The sequence below is a fragment of the Hippoglossus hippoglossus genome, chromosome 4, assembly GCF_009819705.1.
Source record: "Hippoglossus hippoglossus isolate fHipHip1 chromosome 4, fHipHip1.pri, whole genome shotgun sequence".
Classification (NCBI taxonomy): Eukaryota; Metazoa; Chordata; class Actinopteri; order Pleuronectiformes; family Pleuronectidae; genus Hippoglossus; species Hippoglossus hippoglossus.
The window spans coordinates 25355204-25367784 of NC_047154.1; the positions used below are offsets into that span (position 1 = coordinate 25355204).

At 42.6% G+C, this 12581-nt stretch overlaps 1 protein-coding gene across 3 annotated transcripts in view; it reads left to right on the forward strand.

Annotated features, from left to right (window-relative positions):
* The window catches only part of nos1apa (nitric oxide synthase 1 (neuronal) adaptor protein a), a 114642-nt gene that overhangs the window by 45511 nt on the left and 56550 nt on the right, over nucleotides 1-12581 (forward strand). For all 3 annotated transcript variants that reach the window (XM_034582954.1, XM_034582955.1, XM_034582956.1), the window contains exon 3: nucleotides 11011-11103. In XM_034582954.1, the coding sequence (XP_034438845.1) occupies nucleotides 11011-11103 (93 nt within the window). The remainder of the gene's footprint in view (nucleotides 1-11010; nucleotides 11104-12581) is intronic.

Genomic DNA, 12581 nt, shown 5'->3' on the forward strand with positions numbered 1-12581 from the left:
GGTTCTCCGTCGTTGGCAGGTGCCACCGTTGCTCTTCTCCGACTAATACTTCCCTCGTGGTGCTCGGCAGTGTTGTGTATATTTAGCTTTTTCTGTCAGCAAAAAGGTGACTCTTCCTCAAATGCCGAGCACATCCCGCTAATCCACTGCTAATTGCCCTTGTAAAACACAGATTACCACAGTTAATTACATCGTATTGAACGCATATGACAAGTTTTATAGCATCCACTTTCAGTGCCTTAATGAATGTGCTCTCTGCCTGCTAATGATTGACTCTTTGCCGTCGCCTCTCGAACCACTATTTCACCCTGGGGTGTGTTTGATGTGTACAAACAGGATGTCTCCCTTTTAATGCCTGTCAGAGACAATGTGGGCAACTTCATTAAAGTGCCAATTAAAGCTGATAATCCTTCGCTGGGGTTTTTCTGAGGGGGGGCTTTATCGTGACAGTCAGCCCGTAAACTGCTCGGCCCACGCCGTAATTTCATTCCAGCCCAGACCACCTTGTCAGCAGCAGCGGAGCTTCCTCCCGGTAATGGGTTGTCTGGCGTGGGTTTCTTCTTCGCCCTCCTGTTTGTGAATGTGTGTCTCTACATGTGTGTTTCACGCTGAGGTGACGAGAGGTTCCCAGTCCAGTGTGTGGTGCAGGGCTGTGGTATGGAGGAGTACTGGGATGTGCAGCCTGTACAGGACAACAACCCTCACTTGAAACATGACAACATTGACCATTTGCTCAAACACGACAACGTCCTATGTCAATGTTTTCCTGATTAGCGACATCCTGTCTCCCACAACAGTCAATGTTTGTCTTCTCTAAGGAACGGACAGTTTATTTATATTCCACCATTCACACACCGGGGTCCACAAATCCAGGGAAATACATTAAAAACACAAGATATTTAAGAAGACATTACAAACAAGGCAATTCAAAGTGTTTTACAGAAGCCTGGAGTAAATAAAAAGCTTATGATAAAACTATAAAACACAATATTGACTGCTGCTGTACTGACTAGTGTCCTCATCTTAACGTCCTATTGATTTATCACTACTCATAACATTTTACAACCAAAACAAAAAACTGTAATGGGTTTAAACTTCTCTTTACTGCTGCATTTTGTCCTCGTTTCTCCACTTTTTGTTTTTACCATTGTCTGCCGCCCTGATTTACTCCGACTGCTGGCGGCGTCTTGAGTCCATCAGGGTTTGAGTAACGGTATGAAAGGGTCACATTCTGGAATAAAACTGTTTTATTCCTGGTTTTATTTCCCTGCGATAGATCAGCAGCCACCCCACAGTCAGGCCGCTGTCGCCTGCGCTCATTAACTCAGCGTCTCATGTGTCACTTAGTGATTTGGTTTGACTGGCAGCAAACTGGTTTCCTGTGCGTTTTGAATCGAACCACATGTATGTTACCAGAACATTTTTACGGCGACTATTTAAATCACCTCCGTCAGTCAAATGTGTGTCACCCTTCACCAACACCTGGCTGAGCACGACTCTGCTGTCAAGTGACCCAGTTTGTGTTATTATATCACATTGAATGCAGCTGTGTGGTTTTATAGATTTTCTTTTGAAATTGCAGCTTCGTGAGAAATGAGGTGAATGAACTAGGAGCTCGGCTTGACTTTCAGAACGTTTCTGTTAGTCGGGTTTAGGATCGTCAAACTTTACAGTGTTTTAATCCTCGTTGTTGTTGAGACTGGTCCATCTCAAAAGCACAGAGCGATAAGGAGAAGAAAGAGTTTCAGATAATGAAAGAAGTGCAGACGAATTCTATTTTCCATCCCTCTCGATATCGTGCGGTGCCTGAGTCGAACAAGGGGAGGGGAACAGAAAGTTTTCGTAACCTACTTTCTGACCCTTCGAGCTTCCCGTCCCGCCGTGCTTCCCCAGCAGGTCGCGTTGATACTTATGTTGATGTTCAAGTGGCACCTCATCCTCCGTTTGAAAGCTCAGCGGCTCTGACGTGACCGTGGCAACCACATCGGTTCATTCTGCTGAAATCCAGATTCCTGTTCCACTTTTCTAAATCACTGCAATCTCTCAGACAATCACTCTCGGGAATAATAGTTGAAATTGTTTTGCTTTGACACTGTTTTCACTCAAATATTAATGCAGCTCCTTTTGTGAATATATCAAAAATGTGGTCTATTCTAATGCATTATCGATGGATGATAAGAATTAGGGTCATAACATTTAAGACACCTGCAGCTTCCGGTTTGATATCAGCTAAATATACAACTTTACTGACCAGTCATTTAATTCTTCCTCTCAACAGTCACTGTCCAATCACGGCCTAGCATCTGAAACTCTCTAGCACAGAGCCGTGTGCATGTGGCTCTAAGAGAGTCGTACTTAGTTCGGTTTTTGTTTCCTTCCCAAACCAGAAATTCATCACTACAACTTCTACTGCATGAACTCTAGTCAATGTTACTGCAAGTGTCAACCCGTCGTGATGTCAACCATTGGATTGTGAGCTGCTGTTGTTGAAGCCTCGAGTTTGTCCATTGCATCTTCTTCTTCACCTGGTTTTAGCTGTCAGTCACATGGTATCCTCACCCCCCCCCCCCCCCCCCCCCCCCCCACCCCCACCCCCACCCCCCACCCAGTGCACAAGGATTTAATGTCTGCTTGACTCTAAATTGGACCATCATTTTTTAAATGAGCATTATGATGTATCGAAGAAGATAGAAGGTAGAGTTTGTAACCATAAACTCCTTTGGACAATATTTCCTGACGTTATTAATCAAGTAAGCAGTTCAGACTCATATAAAACCTGTGGCGTCGCCTTCTGCTGGTCATTTGAGAAAAAAAAACACGTTCAGCTTTGGCTCAGTTTCAGTATCTGTTATATTTTCCAGCATTATCATCATAAACTGTGTATCTGCGATGCTAAGCTGTGGCTATAATGACTAATGGAGCCTTTTGCTGAAAGTCAACTGGCTCTAGAGTTTTAGTTGCATTGTAAAAGTGTATTCCAATAAAACAAATGCAGGGTTGCCAGCCTCCTGTGCCTCCACGACAAAGAGGAATACAATAAAAGCCGATGGTCTCATTTTGACATAATCAGTGGTTCCACTTTCCTTCAACATGTGCATAATCGAATAAAATCTATTACGAATGACAGAAAGCCGCAATCCCTCTTAACCCACGAGGGCCATTAGCCGCTTCGGCTTTTAAAACGGTACGGCCGGGGCCCTGGAAATGAAAGTGCGATGGAATGATTTGTCGATATATTAACTGCCTCTAAATTGAGTTTGTCTCTCCATCCTTTTTGGAGACGAGAGGGATTTCTCCTCCGACATGGTTCAATGAGAGCAAAGAAAAGCCTCCATAACTCACCTCCTCCCTTCCTCCTGCTCTGGAGGTAAACTGACGGGTAAAGGTTGAAGCTGATGAGAAAGAGGAATGGAAATGTTGATATTACCTTAAAAGACCTCGACTCTATCGACGCTTTTAAAAGTGGAATCAACCCTCATATATATATATATATATATATATATATATATATATATATATATATATATATATATATATATATATATATATATATATATATATATATATATATATATATATACAATCTTCTGGAAGATCAATTCAGCAATTTACTGGTGAATTTCACAGAAAATCCAGCAACAACACTTGTTGTAACAACGGTAGAAAACAGATTTAAATGGATAAAAGGTTTCTAATGGAAGAATCAGATATATAAAGTAATCTTAAGGCTATCGATTGGGATCTCTCTCCATATGTTTGATTCTCCAGGTGTCACGATAAGCAGCTGTTGTCTGTGAAGCTGATCTCTCCCTCTGTATGAATCCAGATGTGCACAGATGGTAAGAAAGAGAAGACATCGGACAGGAGGCAGAATGACTTGGACACTAGAGCCAGGATTGTGAGACAGTGACAAAGTGACGGAGGAGAAAGTCTTTAACTTGTGCCTTAACGCCACGATGACAGAGAAATGGATTCCTCTTGTTTCTTCTCTGACAAAACGGGATCATGTGCCAACGTTCTGGGGAAAACTCATTAATCAAGTGTTACGACTAAACTTCCTTTCTCTGGAGTCGAGGGTTTCCACCCTGGAGAAAGTCCAGAAATGGAAATTTCTTGTTTAATTGGATGCAAATGTTTTCCTTTATGCTTTAGCAATGCATGTGCAGGCAAGCTGTTCTCCACTCTGCAAAGAGGAAACCATCACTTCAGGTTTTCATTCTCCTGCTCGAAATTACGCTCATGAATTTGGTGAACTGGTGTCGATGCAGAATCCAGCAAGTCGCTGCACAAACAAACCTAAAGCACATTAATCATTATGTCTACAAATACAGGAAATGAAGCCATTTTCTATTCTCTTTTTGCACCAACTTTGCTAAACAGGGACGTTTACTACACGGACAAAAGTACATGGGCAATAGAGCAAAGGGTGTGGATACCTAATTATTGAAGATTTATTTCCAAATTATAATTATTGGAAATACTTCACTCTCTATCAAAATCCATATGGGTCGGATGTACGCACCTTATCAGAGTCACATCATAAACCCACATTCAGTAACTGCTTTGCCTTTTATAGAGTCAGTGCGATGTGACTTTAAATTGACACTTAATATTCAGGCCATAAACTTCTGTGCAGGTGTTTGTATACTTTTATACATATTTACCACATTCTGCCTTTTAATTCAAAGACACGGCCTCGTGAAGCTGAGATTGCTGAAATGAGACGGACCATGTGGCACCATGAACACAAATGGTTCTGCAAAGTGAAATGTCTTTTCATAAACAACGTTGCTCGAGATTGAATCAGCCACTAGCCTGTGGCGAAAATAGGGGGGGAGGGGGTAGAGGCAGGGGTGATGTGGAGAAAAAAAATATATAAGAGAAAGGCAGAGAGGAGCAGGAGTGTAAAAAATAATTATTATGAAGCGAGACAGTGGCACAGAAGGGGCCCCGGGCGCATATCAATATGGCCGTGGGAAGCGGAGTAAGAAATGACAGAGTGGTAAGAGAGAGGAAGTGAGCACACACAGATACACTAGAATGACCAGCAGCAGACGAACCAGATTAAGACAGATGGTGGAGAAGAAAACCCAGAATCCAAGCGGGTCGATGGATGGATCAGAGGAAGGGATGAAAGCTTCGTGTTTGGCGAGTAAATAGAGACGCATGTGGAGGTTTGAGAAGAAGAGGCAGAGGAATGTCTTTGGGGAGATGACACGGGAGCTGAGGTCTAATCCGAGAGGAGGAGATATATAACACTGGCTGTTACTCCAGTCGTATAAAACACCCTGTGATTCCATTTAATCTGTTTGTTGTTTTTTCCCCATCAACTCGCTGGATATTTAATTTCAGATCTTCAAATGCTTCATATCTCTAAAATCTGTCCGACCGTGGTGACGGGGGGATTTCAGGTCATTTTGTGAAAGTAAAACTTGAAAAACACTGATCCAGAAGATTTCTCAATAACAATTTACTAATATTCTTTGACACTCTCAAGTTATTTAAACATTTTTGAGATATTTTCCATTTCTACTCTGCTCATCTCCTGCCGCTCTCTGGTACCATCACATGTTATCAACACATTTTCAACGTGAACATACAACATGTTGAGGTGGTGGACAGAGGCCTTGGGTTTCTGCCTGCAAAATTATTATGGTTTTTATTTTAGATACATTTTAACAAGCTCATGCAAATCTCCTGTAGCCAGTTTAGGGAACAAACAATAAAACATGTTTCCTGACGTTGTACAAAGAGCCATTTATTGATATGACCCATCAGTGACCTTGGCCTCTATTAGAGAAAGACCTTTATTCTTTAGATCCCTGTGTTTGATGAATTGATCATATGTGATATATAAAGACCTGTTTGACCTCTGCTCTCCGCCCTGGAGTGGGACTGTGGTGCACGATGCTGCACAACACTTGTTACCGTCAGTGCAATGAAAACAGACGGAGCAGAAACAAACCACCTGTTGGACGAACATGTCCAAACCTGCAGTTGTTTGTCCTCTGCTCCGCTGTTTGTCGTGTCAACAAATGGCGGCCGCTGAGCCATCGAGCGCTGAGGTGTTCAGGCGGCGGTCCGGGGGCAGAGCAGCTGTTTTCCACTCTGCTGTCTGAGTCGATCGCGGCTCACTGTGTATCCATGGCAACCAGGAAACCACACCACGTTCAAGTTGGCTCATTTTTTACCATAGAGTCACATTCACATGATGTCAAAGTTCAAGCACAGTCGAGTTATATCATTGTGGTTTTTATACGCGGTAAAAAGTATTACATAAGAAGTACGAGCAGTGAGTTCAGGTGCTTGACGAAGGTTAAGATCACCTCCCACTCGGTTCAGCCACCTGATGACAACACCACATTTATGAAACCTCAGATTTAGTTTGTGTAATGTGCTTAATTATCTGAGCTGTGAATTAAACATCCTATTCTCCCTGTATCACTGCTTCTCTCTCTCTCTCCATCTCTCTGTTGTTCTTCACAGGCCTCTGCAGTCTTCTCTCTCTCTCTTGTGTAGTGACGAGCTGTTTTCAGATACCTGCACTAAAGTCCCGACATTTTCCAGAGGGACTGAATGTGAGCGAGCGCAAACGTCAGAGTCAGTTGCTCCAGACATTTACCTTCCAGCTTCCTGTAGAAAACAACTCTGGATAATGTCACAGTGTGAGGATTCAGCCGGAAAAAAGTCAGCGTTGTGTGACGTGTGCCCGTCTCTGTCGGAGAACTGATAACCACATGTATTTAGTTATTAATCGATGATGTTCTAGTCACTTTAACCCTGATGTCCTGGCTGCCGCGTTCTTTATGTGAAACACAAACGCTAGAACCCAATTTTCTGGACATTTTCATATCTGAAAAAAGCCGTAAGTCTCTGGTTTGCATCAGATTTACATGTGGCATCAGTGTGTGTGTGTGTGTGTGTGTGCATGTGCAGGCTCAGGATGTCTGGCTGACATACGAGGGCTGAACACCAGCAGAAACTCGTCCTCGTGTAAAAACATTGGGACGAGCAGTTGGACAACGAAAACCTTCATCCTGTCAGACATGAGCCGAAGGAAGCTGGTTTCACGTCAGACTTGTCGTTCACTGTCTCCCGACCTGCTGAGATCACTGAACGGTCACCGGCAGCTGACCGCAGTGGTGCTCTGTGTGTGTGCATGTGTGTGTGTGTGTGTGTGTGTGTGTGTGTGTGTGTGTGTGTGTGTGTGTGTGTGTGTGTGTGTGTGTGTGTGTGTGTGTGTGTGTGTGTGTGTGTGTGTGTGTGTGTCCGTTTGAATGTTTTATTTCACCTCCTCTCAATGAACTGCGGTCACAGACAGAAACGCAGCCTCTTTGTTGAGCTCTCCTGGCTCCGGGCTGATATTTCTGTGAGGGGGGAAATAGCAGCTCTGGCTGGGGACACCATTGTGTGTGTGTGTGTCTGTGTGTGTGTTTGTGTGTTGTCGTCTTTGTTGCCAAAATGATGGATTATACTGGAAACAGGAAGAAGGGACCTTTAGGAAACAGTGACGTGTTTATCAGGAAACGGCGGCTGCGAATGTTGGACTTCTTTTAATGATGGATGAGACTATTCTCGGACTTGAGCATGAAATTCATTTCTTTTTGTTTACATGTAGACTCGAGTCCTGTCGCTGTCACAAAGTGATCCACTTACAAACATCTGCACGTAAGCAAATCCTGTTTACTGTGCGCGGCCAGTTACAGGAATGAATCCTCTTACCGTCCTTTACCTGGGACGTCCAGTAATTTGTGTCCTCACTTGATGAATTAGCGAAGTGATTATTGATTTGTGTTTTTTTAATATTCAAAAATTTCCTTTGACGCACAAAGTCTTCAGGCCTCAAACATTGATTGGCCCGTCTCTCCTGATGAATAAGAGGAATAAGAGCAGGGCGAGTTTCCGGAGCCGCTGATGCACTTAAAGTCTCAGATGTTGGATCCGGGCCCAGCTTGATACTTTGAATACGTCCTTAAAGAAAAAAGCTCCACATCACAATGTCCTGAATAAAAATGTTGGAAGCTCACGTCATAAAGAATCTCAATTATAAATATATTATGATCCATCTGATCCTGGATAACGGAGACACACACACACACAGAGAGGAAGTTCATGCTGATGCAAAGAAGTTCATGTCTCTAGCAGGTTCAGCTCAAAATGAAGAGATATGGCTGTTAAAACCTAGATCTGGTGCCTCTGGTACTTTCTAATGTCACTATTCCTTAATAACACTAATATATATTATTGCATATAGTTTTTCTTCATGGTCCTAAACAAATATTGAATTATTGTAATAATATATTGTCTACTTTTCAAGCTGACATCTGTATTTTGTGTGTGTGGCTCTTTTCCATCCTGAGATATTTGGATTATTTTTCTTTCTTGCACTATTGCGTCCGTTGCATGAGAGAAACATCTGCAACACGCCCACTTGCTCGCTGTGGAGGTTTTCCAGACATTTTTTCAGGGGGCTGGCGGGAAAAGTTCCAGAAAACATCTGGAGCAAATGACTCAGCCATTTGTGTTACGGCGTCTCTGGAAAACTTCAGCGCACCATGTGAATGAAAGCAGCTACATTGAGAATTGTATAGATAATAATCTATTTCTATGTCGGGAGCTTTGTTACAGCATATTTACTTTATGAACCATGATCAAGAGAATCTGACTTTATAACCACATTCTGTTTCTACAGCGACAAGAAAGTCATAATAAACTTTCAAAATAAATCTAAACTCTAAAGTGTGAACACAGACAGTCTGTATGAGTCCTTCCTCCTGACCTCTGACCTCTGACCTCACTCTCTGTGGTACAGCTGGTTTGTCCACACACTGTTTTAGCTTCACCATAAAAAATGCTTGTTTGTTTAACCAGAGCACCGTGGCTGTTGACTTGAGGCTGTTTGCTAAAGTTTATTGACGAGCATAGTTGTAAATCCAGTTACCTTAACTTCGCGTGTGTGTGTGTGTGTGTGTGTGTGTGCGTGTGCGTGTGTGTGTGCGTGCGTGCGTGGACCGATTAAATAAAGGCTGTCCTGCATTCAAAAGAAATACAAACAGAAGAAATCATCAGTTGTGTAAAATGAAATCCTGTGCGATTCCTCGAGCGCAGCAGCAGCAGCTCCACTTCACACGTTACATTCATATTCTCATATCACACAGACAGACGCAGCTGTGATATTCTGAATCATATCACCGTTGTATCTTGGGGGGGAGCGAGCGAGGTGGCTGATGTGGCTGATGTGGCTCCAGTGACGGGGGCCGTATCAGACGGGGAATAGACTGTCTTATTAGAGATAAGTGGCGTCTGACTCCTTACGCCTCGAACACTTAGCCCGTCAAACCCCCCGCGTGAAACGTGTTCAATTGCCGCTGTAATCATCTCCGCGGAGGTCAATCATACGAGCCACCGGGCAACGCCGCCGCTCGAGTCCTGCCTGTGCGGCCGCAGTCCACAGATTACAGCACGCCCATAAAAACGCTGACACATCAACACTCGTGCACTTTGAGTCTCGATAACAATGATTGACGGGATTCAACTCGCTCCGTATTACTGTGTGATGTATAATCTGAGAACCTGAGTTTTCTGCCTTTAGCTCAAAGCTTCGACAGGGTTTTAACAAACAGCTTCAGAAGAGTGTTTTCCAGCGTATGGATTTCTTAGAAGGCTTTTTTCTTGAGAGGGGGATTATTTTTTGCCTTTTTCAGACCTGTTACTCGCCTCCAGGATTTAGATGCTTTGGCTTTTTGGGGAAATGTCATTCATCTTTATATACAGTCCATAAATTACAGCAGGTCTCAGTCAAAGCTGTCGACTGACGGCCACAAAGCAGATTCCCTCCTGTTCCTGGTTTGGGGGGTCTTACACTATTTTTTGTCTAGAGAGCTTGATACCGACCGTCTGGAAACTTTTTTTTAATATAATAGTATAAGAAAATGTTTAAACTTTTCAAGCTTTACTTATCAAAGTTTAAAATCTGAACTGTCACACACACATTTCTGTCGAGTCACAGCTACACAGGTTGTGTGTTTCCTGTTTGTGGCAAATTAACACAAACTGCACAAAAGTTCCAATTGTCAAACTTGTGTTTTCTAATTCTTATGACATAAAATACATGTTAACTTTATATACTTACTTTAATACTTATATACTGAGCCACTCTTGTTTGAAGCATTGGTGGAAGGATGGAACATGGGCCGAGAAAGAACCCAATTACTTTTTAGGGGGCGGATTTGGACAATTAAGTGAATCCAGGAACTTTATTTAACTAACATAACGTGAGATTGAACTTTTTTGGGGTAATTTTCACCCATTTTCAAATATAATAATTCAGGAATCTTGATGAAAAGTATGAAACCTATTTAACGGACTGATATCTATGAGAGTATAAAGCTTGATTGAATTCAAGGTGACTGTCGGGCCTTGGTGGAGATATGCACTCCACTGAATTCCACTCTAATTGGTGCAGAAATGCGAAATGTGAATTTATAGAATACTGCAAGGTTCCACACACACGAGAGGCGACTGCAGGGATGTAAATAAGACGCAGCTTTTACAGGTTTGTTTCTTTCAAATGTTCCAATTATGCCATTTGTATCCGTTGGTGATGTTGAAGGTCGTCCACGCTTTCACGTTTTCAATGTCAGGCTGCAGCAACTCTGCATTTCTCGTTTCCCCCCCCCGCGGCGGGAACACAGAGAAAAGATCACAACGTCCTTGGTCGTTATTTCAACCCGGTGATAGAGCGAAGGATGTTCTGACTTTAACTGCACGTGGAGATGGATGTTGCAGAGTCATTGTTCCACAGTGTGACACCTCTTCTATCTGCGTATTTTAAAGTTTAAAGAAAAGGTGTAAATGAAGAAAACTTCACCTTCATCTCTTTAATCTCCGTCCTGCCTCCAGACATGACTCATCGCACTGGATCAAACGCATCCTGGCAGTTGCAGTGTCACTGTAATCCGGCCAAATATTAACAAACCTGCATCTGTGTGTTCTCTCTCTCGTCTGCAGTATGAGTTCAAGGTGAAAAACATCAAGAAGAAGAAGGTCCACATCACGGTGTCCGTGGACGGCGTGAAGGTCACCCTGAGGAAAAAGAAAAAAGTGAGTGACCTTTATTCTCTTGTCTGAACTCGTGTGCTTCTCTTCTTCTCTCCGGTTGTGTTTCATGTGTCATCTCACAACGAGAGATTGGCAGATTTTCATCTCGCAGCAGGAATCTGGGTATTTTGATGCCAAATCAGAATATTTTTCTCTTTTTAACCAAAGATTCAGGCTGTTTTCCTTTCATTTGACTTTGATTTGATCTTTTCCACTCATCATTAAAACATCATATGAGCGTTTCTTGTTGTAATTATCTACTGAATGAATGTATTTTGATTGAGTGGACTCATATTTATTCAGAAAATATTCAACTTCAGAATTAAAATCTCTCACGATGACGAGAAACTTTCTTTCTGTTTTGTGAAATCGATTCAGTCTGTTTTCTCGCTGGGTAAAACGTCTATATCGCTAAGTATATATATATATATATATTCCAAAGTTTGGTTTTACAGCTTGTTACAACCTCAAAAAGTCTTTAATTCCTCAAAATCAAATATATAAAAGGTTTGTCATGTCCACACCATGGCATAAAATTGGCTTAAAAACTTGATTTCCAACCGGATGGGGACTTAAAGTGATTAAAATCAATTCTGACGCTGTAAACTGTTACAGGACTGTCCAGGTGAACTTGGATATTAGAAGGAACGGACTGTAAAATGTTTGTTTTTTGCTTATTAGATATTAGCTGTGTCCCAATTAAGAGGCGGCTTTCTGCGAAGGACGATCCCTCTTTTAATTAAACCCCAGACGGAGAATTCACAGGTTGTAAGAAAAAGGACGAAAGCCTGAGACGGCTCGAAAGTCTGGGGGAAGATATGGGTAAAGGAAAGTGTGACAGGCTTTTGAAGAGTAAAGACAAGTGATGAAACTAGAGAAGAGAGTTCAAAGATGAGAAGCGAGCAAAGAGAAAAAGCAGGAGAAGTTGACAGGGAGCCGGGGGGGGGGGGGGGCTGAGACGTGTTTCCAGGTGCGCTGAGGCTGACAGGTGTAATCCACAGAGACGGAGCGAGGTGGACTTAACCTGCCCAGAATCACAGAGTCTGACAGGATGTAAAAACCCAGTGGGTGGAAACAGAGTGGAGTTCACTTAGCAGAGCTGTCCGTCGTGCTTTCCAAAGTTTTGTACTGTTTTCATCTTGTTCCATTCATCCGGACCTGAGGCCGTTCGGTGTGTTTTAACACTAGTGACTGTCAACAATCATCTTCTGTTTAAACCCGTGGTTGAATTCATCAGTCTGCATGTTCGGAGAGAGAGACAGACGTGGAAGATTAACAGATCTGACAACTGAAAAGGTCTCTGTGACCCGACTGCCTCGGCTGATTGCTTACTCCTCACTCACAGGCAAATGTATCTGCTTGTTTCGTCAGGACGTTGAATTCTCAAGACGTTTTTTGCATAGACTGCAGGGTTTGGACACAGAAAATATTAAGAAAAATATTTGTTTAAAGAGACAAACTTATATAAGTATAAGTCTTCA